At 38.9% G+C, this 21,166-nt stretch overlaps 1 protein-coding gene across 1 annotated transcript in view; it reads left to right on the forward strand.

The window, feature by feature from the left end:
* Positions 1-222: 222 nt before the first annotated feature.
* Positions 223-21,166, forward strand: part of LOC145994310 (protein takeout-like) — a 376,069-nt gene continuing 355,125 nt past the window's right edge. The window contains exons 1-2 of the mRNA XM_083130413.1: positions 223-336; positions 14,354-14,459. Of these exons, the coding sequence (XP_082986539.1) occupies positions 14,390-14,459 (70 nt within the window). The 5' untranslated portion in view covers positions 223-336; positions 14,354-14,389. The remainder of the gene's footprint in view (positions 337-14,353; positions 14,460-21,166) is intronic.

The following is a 21,166-nucleotide window of genomic DNA, read 5'->3' on the forward strand; positions in this document are numbered from 1 at the left end:
CATATTAGAATAGTTTACGGTTTGCAATAATTAGTTGATCACTTCTTTACAGGCAGTGATATAATAATAAAATGTACGAAACAAACAGACTTGAAAATAAATTCTTCAAAGCAATTAGGAGACTATTTATGACTTACTGTAATTATGACTTACTGTAATTACCAAGGTAAATTGTGAGACTTCCAAACTTTGTGCGAAAAACTGAAAGTATTGTAACTAAGTGCGTCCTGCAAAGAACTGAAGGAAGTATTACAACCAGACGCAGGCAACTATGCACTTGAACAATATAATTCTTCCTATCGTGGTACTGACGCACTGTTGCACTGGAAAAATTTTGTGAGTAGATAAATTTTCAAAGATATTCTTAATTAGTTCCTGGTCCTTTCTAAAGTTTCTACTCAAAATATTCTGTATTTCGGTTACTGTTTTCCCATGCAGGATTCCTTTTGAAATAGAGTTGACTACCAGAAGGTCATCCTTGGAATTTAACAGTGAGCCTAGGTTCCACTGTAGTTGCAATCTATCTTCTTCCGAATGAACTCCAGGATCCCTTATGGACAGGATGATCTCAGGAACTTGATTTTCTTGAAATATCTTCTCTAAAGTAGGTTGTTGAAGAACTTAAGTTTGGATCTTAGAGGTCTTGCTTTCCGCATTCTCTTTCAGGAGTCCTTGGCAAAAGGCTATAGCTGAGAGCACTCCTTTTGTAATCTTTTCCTGTTTTTTTCGGTTTTTTTATAATTTCCTCCTTCAGCTCTTCATTGCTGACACTTTTTTCTTCAGAATTCTCTGCTAATCCTCCTTGTTGGCTAAACCAATTTTGGTAGGATTGGGAAAAGTCTTCCATCCACTGATCTTCAGCCATGATTTTGTATGGTTATTTATAAGGTAGTCATAGCAACCAGTTACCTAGTTAGTATTTCTTCTTCTTCCTTTTTTTTCTTTTCATCGGGTAGCTGTTAGAGGGTATACAGTAGGTTCCATTTTTTTTTAGCAATTCTTCCTTTCTAATTGGTAAAATATTCAATAATTTTATATTTGTTACGTTTTCCTTTTCACTTGAACTGTGAGATCCAAGTTTGGATAAGGTAGTAGTATTCTCGCTTATTTCCCTTACTTCGTAAGGTCCAGTATAACATTCAAAAAATTTTGAGATAGTATTTTTGTCAGCTGAACTTAATTTATGAGTTTTCACCAATACCCAATCTCCAACTTTCAATTTCTTTTCTCGGGGGTTTAATTTGAATTCCCGTGTTCTATTATTTTGAAGATTCCTTCTTTCGGCTAGGAATAGTTTAGTTTCTAAAGCACCTTGTTCAGTTTGTTCTTCATCTGGCCAATCGAATAGTTTTAAGACATTAATAGACACAGGTTTATTAAATAATAGCTCGATAGGAGCGTAACCAGTTTCATTAGAGACTGAACAGTTCAGTAACCAACCAATTTGGTTTATCCACTTATGCCAGGCATTGTGTTGGTCATGACAAAAAGTCCTAAGCAATCTGACTATCTCCTGATTAGACCTTTCTACTAAATTACTCGAGGGTTGGTAAGGAGTAGTGTGGATCGCAATTATATTTTGTGGTTCCAGAAATTCATACCATTTTCTGGAAGTAAACTGACTTCCCCTCCTCTTCCTCCTCTTCCGTTCAACTCGGGCTATAAGAGAGTATGCTCCACTCTCCCCCTCCCCTCCACACTGGAGTACGGTGCACAGAAGTCGCGAGTCTGCGCAGGTTTCTTTGCTTCTGGTTCCACTAGTAATATAAAAATGTACACTCACCTCACTTAGTTCTCCGGCAGTTTGTTTCTTGATACATCATATTTGGAGAAGATACAATTCAATCTATAGGTGTACACTGTATATAACACACCTTATTACTGACTTCCTTGACCCTGAATGTACAGGGACAAGGAAAACGAAGAAATGAGCATAATTTTCTCTTCGGAGAAGATGTTGAAACTAAACCAAAAAGAACGCAAATAATGAACTCGACAATGTAAATTGATAAGATTTAGTAAATCATTTGATGAAGTGAACTAATTCTGAGTGTCACGTACCAGTTCCGACGACACAATGAAAAATGCAAGGAGGAACTGTTTCCCGAGAGCAACGATAGATGGCAGCGCGTCATATAGAAAAGAGCAGAGCTCATTGTAGAAACTAGGAGCGGATAAGAGCGATTATATATATTATAGTAAATGCAAAATATATAAAGGAAGAGTATAAAAATTATAGGATGAGTGAATAAAATGTTGTAAATAGCAAATTAAGATAAATAAGAACATGCTCGTACATGAAACAATCATGAAAGTTAATAAGTGAACAAATGAATTCAGAAATTTATCTCTATCCTATTTGATCCTCTGACGAGGAGAACATCGTCAGCTTTTATATTTGTCCGTCTCTTGGTGGCGCTGTGTTCAATTAGATGCCCCGAAGCACTTACGGTTGCGCTTCTTATTAGACGCACTGGGCCATAGGCAGCGCTTCCTGTTAGCGATCCTGGGCTATTTTCCATTTTGGTCGTTACATAGGAGGTGGCGCTACTGTCAGTTTAGTCGACCCTACTCTTTATATAAGTATAGCTTGTATCGTATGACAAAGAAGCGGGGAAAGCGAGCGCATATATGTAATAAATAAGATTACGCTTTAAAAGGAAAGACAATAAATTAGAAGAAAGAAAAGAAGAAGAAGCTTTTTCCTAGATAGAAAGAAGAATAAGTCTTTTCCAATATAGAAGGAAGAAAAGAAGAAGAAGAAGTATTTTCCAAAAAATAGAAAGAAGAAGAATAAGAAATCTTTTTCAAAAGGAGAAAGAAGAAAAGAAGAAATCTATTCCCAAATTAGGAGAAAGAAAAGAAGAATCAGCCTTCTCCAAAAATAGAAAGAAGAAAAGAACAAGAAGTATTTTCCAAAAATAGAAAGAAGAAAAGAAGAAGTCTTTCCCAAATAGAAAGAAGAAAAGAAGAAGAAGCCTTTTCCAAAAATAGAAGGAAGAAAAGAAGAAGGAGCCTTTTCTCAAATCAAAGATAGGAAGGAAGAAGAAGCCTTTTACCAGAAATTACGAGAAGAAGAAGAAGAAGATTTCCCTTCAATTATTCATATATAATTAAGAAGAATATAACCGACGTAAATTTGGAACAGCATATATATATATATATATATATATATATATATATATATATTTCAATGTGTATATACAAGTTTCGCTATATATTTTCTCTGTATTGTGTATAGTTTTCAGAATATAGATCCGCATTTAACTATATCCTCTTGGCTATAAAACGCTTTCTTATTTGGAATTCTCGAACAAAGAACCTATCCCCTGAGATTAAGATATTTCTGTAGCCGTGGTAAATAACATTTAAGTACGTACCCCCAGGGTCGTAGCATAGTGGCGCCAATAACGTGGAGCTTTACCTTAACTTGCCCACGAAAGAGACGTAGCAAGAGTGGACTAATCGCAAAGGACATAATCAACTCAGATCCTATTACTTCTTCATGGTATGTGTCGTAAAGTTCCCGCCCAACCGTTTGACGGCGTTAGTGGCTATCGTGTCTCCTTTTCCACACCCTGTAGTACACATCCTCATCTAGACATTGTTCTTGTTATGGTGTTTAATATCTGCATACTGCAGCACTGTCGTCCTGTCATTTCACGTGACTTCACATTGAAGTGATGCATTCACTTGGCCGGTTACACGTCATCGCACTCAAAAACTTCAACCGTTACCATGGATATGGGCCAGGGCTGAGAAAAAACTGCTTCCTTTTATACTACACGGTTATTTAAAAAAAAAAAAAACAACGAAACTTGGTGGATATTTACATAATTACGACATGTAAAATAGATGTTGTCAATATTTACATAAAATAGTTAAAGTTGTAAATAACATACCTTTCTAATATATTTTTTCAAAGCCAAAACCGTTTACACAATGATTAATTTTGTTGTCTTAAAGAAATTTAAATTAGTTCTCGAACATTCTCAAACTTGTGCGAGTCATAGATAACGTATGCACACGCAGATGTTGCACTTTCAATTTTCAAATGGTAACATGAACAAATTCGACTGGGGCGACATAAAAGTGTTTATGGTTATAACACTTTTTGTTCGAGTATATTGCCGATGAATACATGGCAGTACTTAAACGAAATTTTACACATAAGAAACTATATATTTCTAGTTAAATATGCAATAACTGCAAAGAAACTATGATCCGTTTTTGAGAACAAAAGTAACCTTGTAATTGTTACAACCTGCCCCACCAAGAGGATTGGTTGGAATACTGAGTGGGTTCATAGAATGAACACACATACGTGTATGCCTGAATATAGATGACAAAACATAAAATATGTAAACCTTTATTTATGTCCATGATTGTACAGTCAGAGAAAGTAGTTCTTGGGCCACGAGACCTACGATATCGTAACATCTTAAAGCCTGTTGTCTATCCAACCCAAATAACAAAATTGTCGCTTAGGTTTGCCTGGCGGACCTGGATTCTCGGAAACGATTGAGTATTGACAGCAGCGTGAGTCATACCCCCAGGCCCAGCCATAACAAACAACAGCTAGGTGCCGTGAGACCACAAGAAAAAGTTTCAGGAATTTGTTTTCTTAACAACAGCTACACGTAAGGAAATGTTTTCATCGAATCATTATCGCGCAACACACATGCTGTCAACCCAGAATCCTGCAAAAAGATTGGAGTTAAAAGTAACTACTTGACAAATGATAAGACGAATCGAAATTCATTAGTCCCAACTTAGAATTTTGTGTAAGACATGGATCATCATGTCCTATCATCCATTTCATAGCTTCATTAATCATCCTCATCGCCTTTGTTGACGCAAGTGCTAGAAAAGCAATATAAAATAAGCAAAATTAAGAAATTAATAAATGACATTTTCAGAGATTTCACGCAGCTACTCAGTTGCATGTAGACAAAGTTTGAATAATCGGGAACCAAGGGCCACCTCGTTCTGCTTCATTGTCATTTTCCCTCCACTTTGCCTGCTGCGATTAACCTGATGTTGATTAATGCAACATTAATTAATAAACCATCAACAAAGTGCACCAAAGCGACGCATATTACGAATAAGTAAACTCTGTGATATTATGCTAATTTAGAATTTAGTAATAAAATCGGAATTTTGGGGGGTTCAGTTAAGTGGCTGCACATCCATTACGTAATCGCGATATCATCAAATTGTACGAAGCGAGTCTACACCTACGTAAAGTGCCAGTCCCCGTCATAGGCGTGCGCAGACCCTCTCATTAGGAGGTGGGGGGGTCAAAGGCCTTGATGATAGTTCAGGCGGGAAAGAAAAACGTAATTTCATCTCACTTGTTTAAATTTTATTGCATTGATGGGTATGTTTATATATACACCCCGTCCCCACACACATATACATACATACATACATACATATATGTATATATATATATATATATATACAACACACACACACACACACACACACACATACATATACGTAGTATATACCAACAGTAAAAATCATATAAATTGTCTCTCAAATGTGCGCGTTCCTTTTCCTCCAAACAATTGTTCATGCACTTAAGAAAAAACCTGTTAGCAGCAGTCCTTCTCTTCTCGGTAATTTAAAATGTATTGCAGAAAACAAATTGCGAGCTAAGCGATTAGCAAAAGGTGAAAGAAAAACGACGCTAAATGAGAAAATAAAAAAAAAGTTATAAGAATCATTCTTATTACCGGACGTGTCCTAGATACGGTAGTTGTGTCTGGTCTCCGGAAGGAATTTGAAAGTAGTCTCAAATGTCTAATACGTATTTTGGGCATCACGTAACTTCAAATTAGGTGGAGAAACAGAAAATCTGAGGGGAGTCTAAGATAACGTGGTTCCTTGGAGAAGTATGCTTAAATCAAAGAGTGTGCATGGTTGCTACTGGATGTTCGGGAAAACAATTACAGTCCCAGCTCAGAAATTACTTCCCGGTTTTCTAGATCCGGAAACGTCCGGATATATGTATAAAAATGCTTCATTTGTGAAGTTTTATCGATACTATAAGTGTCGGTAATTTGTTCGAAGTAGGCTAACAAGTTTCATTTCAGAAATTACATACGCAGTCCTTATTGGAGAAATAAGGCACACAATTCTGTTTTTTCCCAGTGTATAGTAGTTTTTTTACATTTCAATAAACAAGAACATCCAGACTTTGTTTACGAAATTGTGAACTTTTTCCTTCCCAAATTGTTTTCTCTTCCTGGCCCCGCCTCGACGAAAAACGTTCTGACTTGCATACACAATTTGAAATCACATATCACCGTGCTATTAATTAGCAGTTGAGGAAATTTGAACTCAACCGTTCACTTCAACATTAATTTTTCAGCTGAAGATGTGGCATATTCTCGTTAAATGCTAAGATGTCCTAGTAACCTATTATATTTACTGCAAATTCGTTTGTGTCCAACATTTTGAGACAATTTGTCCTACTTTCCGCTGAAGAGTGATCTGATAGCCCTATGTGTGATGAGAACTGTTTTTACTCAATTTCTGATATAATTTATTCCAGCATTTCCTTCAACTTCTATTACCTTGTTATTAGCTTGCTTGCTCCAAGCAGGCGCCTTGTCTTTGCTCAAGGAAACACGGAAATCTTCGTTACTTTTTTTTCGCCAGACTAATGGTGAACATTTATAGGAACGTAAGGAGTAGTATCGTATTCTATTGGAATTAGATTTCGTGACGTTTAAAAGATATCATAACAATTTGTAAATCTCTTTTGTAACCTACACTGAACTTATGTTAAAGTTTCATTGACATGTGAAACGGAAATTTAGAGATACTTCTTCCTTACGATTTCTAAACAACGAAGAGTGTGGTGAACGTGAAACTACTTATTGTGGTCTCTAATCAAAAACCCTATTACATCACAGGAAGTGATTTTTAAGACAATTCTACCACGTATCCAAAGTAACCAATATTCAGATTGATTCCAAGCTTCTGTTTGGGTTATTTTGTGTCGCATTTTTACCTCTTGTGATAATCGCGGCGATGAAGATGATGGGTAATGATACGAATGCAATGCTACATCTAAGCCTCAACAGGTTTCGAACCTGGATCCTCTGGCTTTGTAGAGAGTTACGGTGATTTTAATATTTATTTTCATTTGGTCCACTTTATGCACAGTAAGGCTAATAGAGACTGCATCTACAGTTTAAAGTGTTATCCGAACCACTATGTGTCTCCACCGGTTATCGAACCGGGGACTCCTTGATTACAAGGCGACTCCGCTACTACTGCGCCATCGGGAAAGCTGAGAGAGAGAGAGAGAGAGAGAGAGAGAGAGAGAGAGAGAGAGAGAGAGAGAGAGATAGTTACTTGACTACGGTAATAAAGAATTGAAAGTAGCAGAACGACTAATCTATTCTTTTATCAATGTTGGGATTGTTAATGAATATTACAAATGTCAGTTCAAATTGAAAAAATAAACTACGAAATTTCCAGTGTCGAAACAAATCGTTAATTTTTCTCTTTCCACACATTACTTGGGTACTAGATATTTGCATGTTAAGATGTAGAAAGTGATACATTTTCAGTGTGTGGAATTGAGATTTATTTCTGAGAATGGAGTAGTGGGAAAAGGATCACCTCACATGTGTGGATTATACCCCCCGCCTCGAACACACACACACGCACGCACAAAAAATATATCGGCTGTTGTTCTTATAAGGAAATATAACATGTATGAATTGTGTCAAGAAATATTGGAGCCTATTCACATCCCTACGGATCTTGGAAGAAAGCCCACGTAGAGATTGGGAAGTTTTGTTACGACAAAATTGGGATGTGTAGTAAATTAAAATGCAAAGTCCTACCTTGTGCTTTGCACCAAATCATGAAGGCGTTTAGGGGGTGTGGAGTTAGGGCCCCAAGCTTTCTTCATCAGGCCGAAGGTGGGGCTGATGTGGTCATCACCACGCCCCTGGCCGTCTTACCCCCCTTTCCATCGAGTTTCCTACAGGTACCCACTTTATACGACGCTGGGTGGGCACAGGAGCAGCTTGAACAGGTGGACAAAATCCAGATTCTCCCCGTCGGTGATCGAACCCAGATCTCTCGCATGGTAATAAAACGCCCTAACGACTGAGCTACTGCGGCACATATAGTATAGTAGCCTATGTAATTAAGGCAAGAATTGTTTTAGCGTTTCGTTCAACGTTTGTAGGCGAATCATTTTCGGAGATATAACGTGTAGCTCTTGTCAGTTCTGCGACCTGGCTTTAGAAACGGTGATTTTCTGACGAACAACATTCTACCTGAGAAGTAGCGTGACTTTCCTACATTTCCTGTGTCTGTTGGCTATTGCATGAAAGACGAGTTTCTCTTGAGACAGACAGAATCACCCGATCACCTAATGGTGCAATGTGTGTTGCCTACCCTTCCGGCACTATTTACTGCCATTAAAGTCTTATGGGGAAGAACTTTTTTCCACCACTGTACATCAACGTACGGGAAACAACAGTGACATATTACAGAAAATGTGCGAATACAATATCCATCAGAAAAATTGGCTAAGTGATTCACAATAACTCTTAAAATAGTAGACGGGTCCATCACACCTCCACAGAATTAAGTTCTCAATAGAAATTAAGATATTAGCAAGTTATTTGCCTCAAAATAAGCTAAATTAAGTCGTCTTAATCAGAGTTATGACCTGTTGTTACAACTTTCCCCATAGTGCAGTCGCCATTTTTATCCTTACTTTGATGGCATACATCGTCCTTGAAAATGATAGTCAATTCTTCCCTCAGCACTAGAAATTGCACTCGCCCGACCCTGTGGCCGAGCGGTTAGCACATAGCGCTGCGACGCCAAGGGTCCCGGGTTCGAATCCCGGTCGGGCTTGGTTGTTTGTGAATGTCCATTCATCAATTTCATCCTTTCATCACTCATCCTCATCTTCGCAAATTAGCCAAGAGGCACAAAACGCGAAGTAAAATAAACTAAATCAATCAATCAATCAATAGAAATTGCACTCAGTCATGCTGTGATTACTTATCCAACCTATCTGCTACGAATTTACAAACAACAGCATTATTCTGATAAAAACAGGTAAAGTGCTCTGTCACCTAAAGTAACAACAACTTTTCCCGCCGAACGGATAACTGAAGCATTAATAAGTAATGCCAACACCAATAAAATTCCAACGCCATCTACCAAATAATACCGAAATTATTAGCTCTGTTACAACCTGGACGCGTTAAAACCAGACCCGCTCTTTTCTGTATATACATACATACGGTACGTACATACGAGGTGTGGCAGAAAAGGAATGAGACTGGGAACACTGCGCACGAATCGACGACGCCGCTGCCTTCCCCTTCACATGGCAATTAGGTTAACAATATTAATTACTATGTGAAGTTGTGCTTGCGAGGTGCGTTACGAATATGGACTGGTAAAAGTTTTGAGCAACATTTTGTCATCAAATTTTGTGTAAATCTTGGCGAATCTGTTACTGTGATTTATAAAAAGTTACAAAGGGCTTATGGAGAACATTCCCTATCCAGGGCACAAGTTTTCAGAATGACACAAGTCCTTTTTAGAAGGCCGAGAACAAGTGGAAGACGAACCTCGTGCGGACGGCAATGTGAAAACAGCGAGGTCTCTTGTTAGGTCAGATTGTCGATTGACGTTGAGAAAGATCAGTAGTGAGTTTGAACAGGTTTACCGTCCATCAAATTTTAGCACTTGGATGCTGCACCACTACATGGCCCATGTCATATGGCAGTCTCCATCAATTAAATTTTGGCAGCACAGAGCATTCCTGTGGTTCCTCAGACCCCGTATTCGCCGGATCTCACTCCCAGAGACTTCTTTTTATTCCCCCGGCTCAACCACCACTTGAAAGGTCGCCATTTTGGTGCTTTGGAAAATATCCAGAAGAGCGTAACCAACGAGCTGTAGGGTATTCCAGCAGAAGCCTTCCAGCACTGCTACGAACCATGGACACGACGCTTCCGTCGCTGTGTACAGTGGTGGAAAAAAGTTCTTCCCCATAAGACTTTAATGGCAGGAAATAATGCCGGAAGGGTAGGCAACACACATTGCACCTTTAGGTGATCGGGTGATTCTGCCTGTCTCAAGATCAACTCGTCTTTCATGCAAATAGCCTACAGACACAGGAAATATAGGCAAGTCACGTGACTTGTCAGGTGGAATGTTGTTCGTCAGAAAATCGCCTGTTCTCAAGCCAGGTCGCAGAACCGACAAGAGCTACACGTTACATGTTCGAAAGTGATTCGCTTAAAACGTTGAACGAAACGCTAAAACAATTCTTGCCTTAATGATAAAGGCTACTATACTATATGTGCCGCAGTAGCTCGGTCGTTAGGGCGTTTGATTACCATGCGAGAGATCTGAGTTCGATCACCGACTGTGGAGAATTGGAATTTTGTCCACCTGTTCAAGTGGCTCCGGCGGTCACCCAGAGTCGTATAAAGTGAGGACCTGTAGGAAACTCGATGGAAAGGGTGGTAAGACGGCCAGGGGCGTGGTGATGACCACATCAGCCCCACCTTCGGCCTGATGAAGAAAGCTTGGGGCCCTAACTCCACACCCCCTAAACGCCTTCATGACCTGGTGCAAAGCACAAGGTAGGACTCTGCATTTTAATTTACTACACATCCCAATTTTGTCGTAACAAAACTTCCCAATCTCTACGTGGGCTTTCTTCCAAGATCCGTAGGGATGTAAATATGCTCCAGTTTTTCTTGACACAATTCGTCATGTTATACGAGAATTTCGTTATAAAAACCACAGCCGATATCCTGTGTGTGTGTGTGTTTGGGGGGGGGGTATAATTCAAACATGAGGTGATTTTTTCCCACTACTCCATTGACCGATTCTTCGTATCAAAAATGACTCTCAATTCCACACACTGAAAATGTAGCACTTCCTACAACTTAGCATGCAAATATCTAGTAGCAAAGTAAAGTGTAGGCAGATAGTGGTTACCCCCCAGGGTTTCCCCCTAGGTACCCACGTTATTCGACGCTGGGTGGGCGCCGGAGCCGCTTCCAACGTTAGAAAAGTTCCCGATTTGAACCGGCCGAGGATCGAACCCGGGACCTTTAGCATGGTAGTCAGACGCGTTACCGACTGAGCCACCGGGTAGGAATAATAACAATAATTGTTATCATGCTTTTTAACTATTGTACACTAATAAAAATAAACCAATTTTATTCCAAATTTATTATTACTTTTGTTACATCCTTGGGAGGCATTTTCTACTAGATCCGCCAGATAAGTAAATGTTGAAAGCAACTTTTTTTTTAATACTTTCCCATTATATTCAGTACGGTTTGTGCTCTGAATTTTATAGTTATTCCATGCTGTTTTTAACTTTACACACATCGTTAATGAAAGGCCTTAAAAATTCAGGAGAAATTTAATTGATTGATTGTGGGAACCATTTGTGACCTACTAAGCGGTTAGCAACACTTGTCACGCGTTACTTGAGGATGAAGTCTTGCCTAGGACGGCGTTGTCTTTAATGGACCCTTTAACTTCTCGCAATACTGTACTGTACTAGGTAAATTGAGAATTAATGACGATACTTACAATCAAAGTGTAATTGGCATCCCTAAGGAAGATTGATGTGGCTGCAATGCATTGTCGTTGTCATTGAAGTTCTTACGAGTTTGAAACCTCATCAGGGATGGCAAGAGAAAGCGAGTTTGGAGGGAATGAACATATAAAGAAGAAGAAAGACGACACAGGGTGAGAACGAAAATAGTATGAATGGAAGGAGAAGGAAAAAGAATGTAAGAAGAAGCCGAAAAGATAGATAGAAAGAGAATGAAACAGGGTAGCGCACACGAGAGAGAGAAAGTGAGAGAGGAAGGAAGAAATCAAAAGACAGAGGAGTCGCGAGAAAGGTAAGATATAAAAGGAATGAAACAAATAGAGAAAAAGACGATAGAAAAGTAGAGATTGGAAGGAAGATAGACTTAAGAAGAAGAATAAAAGGTAGGAAAACAGGAAAAAAAAGAGAAACAAGAAGCATATTACATTAAAACCATATCTCTCCAACAGCGGCGGCGATCGGATATCAAAACTAGGGGGGCAAGAACAGTATTTTCTCTTGGTAGACAAAGCATAGCATTAAGAGATCATACTGCGGGGGTAAAATGTTGCAAAATGTGAGGGGGGCTTGCCCTACTAATCACCGCCACTGCTCTCCAACAACTTTCCCCTCACTCCAGTTTTAGCTTTCTGCACCAGTAACGGAGTTGATCTTTGGTACCGGACTTTTGAATCACCCTGTAGTGACTCCAATTCTTGTGCAATGTATCGAATTAGAACAGAGATACCAATATGTTGTGTTAAATTTAATGTACTGCTACTGCTGCTGCTGCTGCTGCTGATGCTGCTACTACTACTACTACTACTACTACTAATAATAATAATAATAATAATAATGATCACAACAATGATAACAATAACAACACCAGAATTGTTTTTGAAACAATTTTCAATCAGTTTCTTTCATCATTCTTCTTATAGAGACAGGAAAAAGTACCACATGAACTTTACTCTTATACTAATAACAGTTTTGTATCTTTTTGAACGCATCTCTCGTTCATCAACCTTTCTCCTATCCAATTATTTCCTTTGGATCAACATCTTGAGTTGGATGACCTTTCTAGTAGACGCAAACGGACCCCGTCTCTGATTTCATAATTGAGTCAGAACCATGACGTAGACAGCCTGGAATCAGGTAGAAGGCCAGACAGTTTTTCGTGAGTTTGTGCGTGTGAGTGTGCGTGTGAGAGAGAAGAGGTGAGGTGGGAGAGATGGGAAGAAGTTGCGTTATAAGTTTTTTCCTCCTCAGTTCTTTTTTTTCGTGTCGACAGCGTAAATACTACGGTATTTAAAACATTTATATGTACGAGGGGCGATCAGGTTGCTCCGACCCTAACATAGAAGGAATGACGTCACGATTGATTTTTTATTTTGTTATTGTTTAGTGATCCTTTATATGCTTTCAATCTGAATTGCAAGTCTGAGTAGCGTACAGTTTTCTCTTTACAGGGGTTTAACTGAGTGAAGTTGTGTCAATGTGCCAGAATGGAGAAAACTGAGGTGAGAGCGGTGATCAAATATTTTGTGAAGAAGAAGTGAACGGTATCGAAAATTCATGAGGACTTGGTGGATACATTAGGGGACAGTGCTCCTTCATACAGTATGGTGAAGAGATGGTGGCGTGAGTTTAATTGTGGGAGAGAGTCGTGTGAGGATGAACATGCAGGTGGAGCACCAAAAACTGTCATGACGACCGAAAACATTAACAAAGTCCACGATATCGTGCTGAAGGATCGTCGAGTCACTATCCGTCATGTTGCTGAGATGTGTGGCCTGTCATATGGCACTGTGCAAAACATAATTACCCAGGAATTGCAAATGAAAAAAATTGCTGCAAGATGGGTCCCTCGAAACCTCACCCCAGATCAGAAGCGCACCCGAGTGCTCATCAGTCAAGAACTTCTTGACAAGTTTCGTGCTGATATAGACGATTTCCTTGCCCGATTTGTAACTATAGATGAAACATGGGTCCATCACTTCGACCCAGAAACAAAATCACAAAGCATGGAGTGGAAACACCCACATTCTCCACCAACGAAAAAGTTCAAGGTGCAAACGTCAGCCAAGAAGGTGATGGCCTCAATTTTCTGGGACTGCAAGGGTGTCCTTCTTGTGGACTATCTACAAAGAGGCCAAACCATCACTGGCACCTTATCAAGAAATTACGTGATTCCATCAAGAAAAAGAGGCGTAGGATGTTGACCCGTGGTGTGCTCCTTCACCAGGACAATGCACCTGTCCGCACATCACGCATTGCGAGGGCCGCTATCGCAGATGCATCGTTCGAATTGCTGCCCCACCCAATATATTCACCAGATTTGGCCCCCAGTGATTTCCATTTGTTCAAACATTTGAAGAATGACATTCGTGGGCAAAACTTTTCTGATGATTCTGGGGTGATAAGAGCTGTAAACTCATGGTTGGAGGACCAGTCGGAAGAATTTTTTTTTGCAAGGTATCCACGCGTTGGAGCATCGATGGGAGAAGTGCATTGGAGTTGCAGGGGAGTATGTTGAAAAATAAAAAAAAAATTGAAACCCCATTGCCGCTCTTTCTATGTTAGGGTCAGAGCAACCTGATCGCCCCTCGTAATTATACCAGATCGTAAAAAGTTGACAAGTGACGCAATTAACGAAGATTGTAAAACATATGTCCGTTTGTTAGCGACGCATATGCGGAAGAGTAAGAATGTTGAAAATCACTATTGTTGCAGGAAAGCCGTTGGGTCCTGTTCATCCTTACACCAACTATGGAGTACAATCAGGGGATTTTTGCTTTCACATTAATGGCAACACTAAGTGCTGCACTTGGACAATTTTGTAAGTACCTCTTTTTTAATTCATTTTGCATATATACCAGCACATTCAGAATTCCAATATATTATTAATAATAAAAATAATACCGTCTTTATTAGAGCGGGAGTGTTTCGGCCTCGAGGGCCGCTCTTACAACAAATCCTTGTCTGGGTGATTATTACAAAGTAAAGGAAAAGTGAAGTACAAATGGAATATATTAACATATCCTGATTACATGTATGATGGATGAACGTTGAATACAAAAATACAAATTGAATAAAAATAAGAAAGAAAAAAGGATTATATGTATAAAATAATGGACATAGATATCTAATGTTCGTCGCTTTCATCTTTAGTACATATACATGTATAAAGTCAGCTGGAACAATGAATGAAACAGCAATAATATTAATAATAATGATACATTGAAAAGACAAAAGAAAGGACAATGAACTGACAGATAAAGATTCTAAACAAGCATGAATAGCGTACCATAGAACGAATAATATTACGTACTATCACATACAGATTTGTTACCAAGGGTTAAAAACAAAATTCAAGATGATTGGAAGATAGGGGTTTTGATTTTGATTTGATTTGTTGTTTTAAGTCCACTTTGTGCACAGTAAGGCTAATCGGGACTGGACCTACATTTTAAAGTTGTTTATTACAAGGCGACGACGCTACCACTGCGTCATCGGGGAGGCCCCCGGGGGAGATATGGGTTAAACAAAATTTTACATATGTGGGTCATTCATACAATAATGTACTAAAAGTATACAGTAAGACTCCATGGCTTTATACATTTAATATACCTGGAAAGTTTTTAATTTTAATACTAAGATTAAGGGCAGGCCACACCAGATTGAATAACCATTGATATGAAATTAATTTCGTTAATTCACCTATGTGTAAATGCAAGATAGAGCAGGAAAATACTCATCATGTTATTTTTCAATGTCCACTTTATACCAATCACAAGGATATCCTATTCAAGAATCTAATACAAAAAAAAAAATAATACCACTCTCTACTTCTTTATTCTCTTTAACATCAGAACCAGATATAACAATTGTATTTATAATTTTTAAGTTAAACTCGAACCTTTGGCGTGGTAGAGATCTGTACTAAACGCTCCGCCTCGCTCATACGAATGGGAAAAAAACAAGATCGGGTACTTAGTATAATAGTGTGCTAAATGTATGTGTAAAAGTCTCTTTTGAATAAATGTGCTGGAGAATTTCGGCAAATAATTAAATTTGGCGTCGTTTGGAGGTATCGTATATATTTGGAACCCACAAAGTTACAATTTTACATGTATTAATGTAGTTTCTTTAAATTATTTTACTTTGTAGCCAGAAAACATGAAAAAAAACACATACATAGGCCTACATATTCTAAATTATGAAACCTTCTCCACTCACTTGTCTCCTCGTATTCTTGCCCGGATATTATTGGAATAATTAAATGAAGAAGACTTAGGTGGGACGAATGGGAGAGGAAAGAAGAGTTTACAGGATTCTTGTTGGAAAACCTGATGGTAAGAAACCTGTAGGAAGGTCAAGAGAAAGATGGAGGGATAACGTTGAGATGAACCTAAAGGGAATCGGTAAGGATGGTAAAGATTGGATTGATCTTGCCCAGGATAGGGACGGATGGCAGGCTTGTGTTGCTGCAGCCATAAACCTTCGGGTTTAAGAAGGCCACAGAGTTAGTTAGTAGTGCATATTGGGCGTTTCAAAGTCATACTTGGTACGAGTGTTTTTGTAGCCTCTTTTTTATCAATTGAAAATCAGTTTTTGACATATTTTGACAAATTTTTGTCGATGTTTTAGTGTTTAGCGATGTTTTTGTAAAATTTCCTATTTTTCTCTTTTTTTCCCACTCATACTTGGTACGAGCACACACAAGCATAGGTTCTATTCATACTTTTTCTTACGTATAGATGTACATGATGAATCTGCAAACAGATTTTTCCTAAGTTTTACCGTTTCCAAGATAACCCCAATTCCGGTCGCTATTTTGGATTTCCGAGCATAGGTTCTATCCATATTTTTTCTCACGTATAGGCGTACATGACGAACCCGCAAACAGATTTTTCCTAAGTCTTACCGCTTCCAAGATAACCCCACTTCCGGTTGCCATTTTGAATTTCCGAACATAGGTTCTATTCATATTTTACTTACATATAGGCGTACGTGACGAATCCGCAAACAGATTTTTTCTAAGTCTTACCGTTTCAAAGATAACCCCACTTCCGGTCGCCATTTTGGATTTCCGAGCATAGGTTCTATTCATATTTTACTTACATATAGGCGTACATGACGAATCCGCAAACAGATTTTTCCTAAGTCTCACCGTTTCCAAGATAACTAGTAGTGCAGGTGGCCCGGTTCACCAACAGAAAATGAGGCTCGGTGAGGCTCGGTGAGGCTCGCCAAACCTCAAAAACTCACTTTCTCTCCACGTTACACGCCTTATTTATTGCGCTGACGATGTTTCACAGCGTAGAAAACAGCACCAAAACATCAAAAACTCATTTTGATTATTTGGAGCCCACCAAAACCTCAAAAACTTATTTTTATTAATTGAGGTTCACCAAACCTCAAAAACTCTCATTTTCTCTCTACGTTCAGCGCCTCATTTATTGCGCTGACACAACGTGATGAGTAAATAATGCAGTCTCTTATTCTTGAAGGATGAATGCACCTTATCGTAATTTTCCAAGCCCCGGTCAAATGTTTGTATATCGTGACTTTTGTAAACCTCTCGGAACGATGTGATCTCTCTGCCACACACACACACACGCCTCTTATTATTTCTGTATTGTGACGTGTTTATTTTGGTATGGGAGGACAGAGGACACCGAGACTCGATCGACACACTAAACCCAACCTCTCTACGCGTACTCTACGTCACCAAAAAAAGGTTAAAGGTTCCAAATAACAATAGTTAAGAGTTTCGCCAATCTAGTAAAGTGGATTGGTTGAAATCTCCAAGGCGTATTTTTGTATTTTTTTCAAATATGAACACGTTAAAACTGAACTGTCTTGGATTTTTGAGTTTTGTATTCGCCCCTGAGAAAATTCTATATAAAATAACATACCTGAAAATTATATTCGCAGTAGATTGATTTTTTTGAGTTTTGTAATCACCTCAAGAAATTCTATATAAAATAACATACCTGAAAATTGTATTTACAGTAGATTGAATTCTTGAGTTTTTGTATTCGCACACAAGAAATTATATATAAATAACATACCCGAAATTCTATTTACAGTAGATTGAATTTTTGAGTTTTGTAATCACTCCAAGAAATTCTATATAAAATAACATACCTGAAAATTGTATCGCTAGACACTTTTTGATTTCTGTGATTTTTTGGAGAAAGCATAATGGCATCCACCACCAGTTTCAATCGAAAAAATGATAAAACTGAATGTGTTACTTGCGAAAAATTAATATCTAAAACTAATATTAGCAAGCACAGGGCAAGATGTAGCGAAACAGGCTCGAGAATTAATCGTTTGTTACCTTCTAAGTCTTGTGCTCGATGTGGAAAGATGATCAGCATTGCAAATTTAAGTAAACACCTCAAAATTTGCAAACCATCGATCGAACAAGGAACATTGAAAAGGAAAATCGATAATCCAGAAACGGAAGCTTCCACTTCCAAACAAGTTAAATTATCGGATGAACGCAAACCGATTAGATCTGCATTCAACGACCAACTCCAGGATTTTTCAATTAAGTCAGAACCAGGCCGTGACATCCTTAGTTTCTTGCATGAAACGAAAACCTCTGTACTAAATATTCTAAAAAATAAACTTGAAAATAATTCCATAAAAGTATACGTTGTTCTGTTTTCTGAATACGAGAAAGTTGATGGCACAACGAGTATTTTTTATCATCGTACAAAAAACCAGACACTTTATTTTGCTGACGTCGAAAATTTGGACAACTTTTATTATAAAGTTTCCAAAGAGCTGGTTAAGAAACACGACGATTTCGAGGCTAAAGGGTCGGGATGGGCTCTGTGTGGAAGTCCTCACACGTTAACCGTTTACGTGAACCGATTCTCGCCTCTTCGCGCATCCAGCTACGTTCCTCTTCCACCGAACATTCAACACAAGAGGGCTGTGTTAAATATACAGAACAGTGATAACAAGTGTTTCCTTTGGTGTATATTGGCTGCACTGCATTCTGTTTATTGGTCAAATAATCCAGAACGGGTTTCTTATTACAAGCAATACGAGTCCGAGTTTGAAAGTGTAATGTCTGGCATCGAATACCCGGTGACATTGTCGGATATAACAAAGTTCGAAAATCGTGCCGGAAAACGCATCGCTATTAATGTATATTCCTTCACGTCAGATAAACATGTCGTGCATCCCGTCAGGATAAGCGATATCGACGATGACGATGCTCGTGTGATTAATCTCCTTCTCATTTCCAACGAGGATGTCTATCATTACACGCTAATTCGTTCTCTATCACGTTTGGTCAGAAGTCAAACTACCAAGTATAAACATTGCATCGAAGTTTGCCCGAGATGCCTAACCACGTTCGACGATCGAAAACAACTCGATTATCGAAATTACACCGGACGTCAAATTGCTATCGATAAACTTGTCGAACATAAAATTTATTGCGGCAACAACAGACCGGCTAGAATGTTGATGCCCGAAACGAACGAAGTCGAAGAATTCAAAATGCACAAGGCATTGTTGGAACATCCCGCAATCATCGTCGCAGATTTCGAGGCGTTCCTGAAACCACTCTCGTACTGCGAACCGGATCCTGAAATTTCCTCCACAACGCCGTACCAGCTTCATCAACCAAACAGTTTCGGCTATGTTGTTGTGCGACGTGATAAAATAAATGAGGCATATATATACCGCGGGCCAAATGTAATCGAACACTTTCTGGAAAAAATGGTGGAGGAGGTTGAGGTAATTGGTAGCGTACTGCTTACATCAAAACCGATGGCACCTTTAACTGAAAATGAACTTCAAAATTACAATTCCACTGAGGTGTGTCCGGTATGTGATCAAAGTTTCACTGATGAGAACAAAAAAATATTCCACCACGATCATTTCAGCGGAAACTACATAGGTGGAATTTGCAACACGTGCAATCTTAAAATCCAGAAACCTAAATTCATCCCCATATTCTTTCACAACGGAAGCGGATATGATTTTCACCACCTGGTGAGACATCTTGGCTACGATCCGAAACGTATAGGTGTCTTGGCCGAGAATGAAGAACGCTACATTAGTCTCAGCAAGCAAGTGTTGATTCCGGGAACGAAAAATACCATCGAGATGCGCTTCCTGGATTCGTATAGATTTCTCTCTGCAAGTCTGGATGCTTTAGCGAACAAACTCACCGACGATCAATTCAAAATAACTAGAGCTAGTTTTCCCAACGTAGACATAGAACTCGTTAGACGTAAAGGGGTTTATCCTTACGAATATGTTAGTGATGGTTCTAAATTTAACGACGACGCTCTTCCACTTCCAAGAGAATTTTACAGCAGACTCAGAGAGAAAGGAATCACGGACGAAGAATACCAACACGCGCAACTCATGTGGGAGAAATTAGAATGTAGGACACTCGGAGACTACCACGATGCCTACTTAAAATTAGACGTGACGATACTCGCGGATGTTTTTCAAGCGTTCAGGAAAACGGCAACGAATATTTATAAATTAGATCCAGCGTATTTCTACAGTCTACCGGGATTAGCGTGGTCGGCAATGTTATTCCAGACAAAGGTCAAGCTGGAACTGATATCGGACGTTGACATGTTGCTATTTATCGAAAGAGGGATACGAGGTGGAATGGTGCAATGCGTACAGAGACATGCAAAAGCTAATAACGTACACATGAAAGAAGATTACGATTCAAATCGAGCATCGAATTACATCTTCTACGCCGACGTTAATAATCTCTACGGACATGCCATGGTTCAAAAACTTCCTTACGGGGGATTCGAATGGTTAGATCCCACTTCGATAGATATTATTCATTTCGACGATAGCGAGTGTGGTTTCTTCGCAGAGGTAGATCTCCAATTCTCCGACCACCTGCACGACACGTTTTCGGATTTGCCTCCGACTCCCGAAATCAAATGTCCACCCGACTCGGTTCAAGACAAGCTTTTGTTAACATTGGACCCTAAACAGAGATACGTCGTCCACTACAAGAATCTCCGGTTTTTGATTGGGAAGGGTGTTCAGATAGTAAATGTTAGAAGAATACTAAAGTTTAAACATTCCACGTGGTTAAGACCTTACATAGAAACTAACACACAACATAGAACAGCTGCCACTTCCGATTTAGACAAGGACTTTTTTAAATTAATGAACAATGCGGTGTACGGAAAGACCATGGAGAATGTTAGAAAGCACGTAGACGTGAAATTAATTTCCGATAAGAATAAATGTCGGAAGTGGATAGCCGATCCTAGATTCAAGTCGAGAAAAATTTACAACGAGAATTTGGCACTTTTCAATCTAGATATAAAATTGATGAAATTCAGAAAACCAATTTACGTTGGCGCAATGGTTCTCGACTTGTCGAAACTTTACATATTCGAATTTCATTACGACGTGATGAAACCCTTCTACAATGATAAAATATCACTTTTGTACACGGACACCGACAGCTTCATTTACAGCATACAAACACCTAACCTATACGAAGACATAAAAAGTCCTTCCATGCTT

The sequence above is a fragment of the Lepisma saccharinum genome, chromosome 10, assembly GCF_977018435.1.
Source record: "Lepisma saccharinum chromosome 10, izLepSacc3.1, whole genome shotgun sequence".
In the NCBI taxonomy this organism is placed as follows: Eukaryota; Metazoa; Arthropoda; class Insecta; order Zygentoma; family Lepismatidae; genus Lepisma; species Lepisma saccharinum.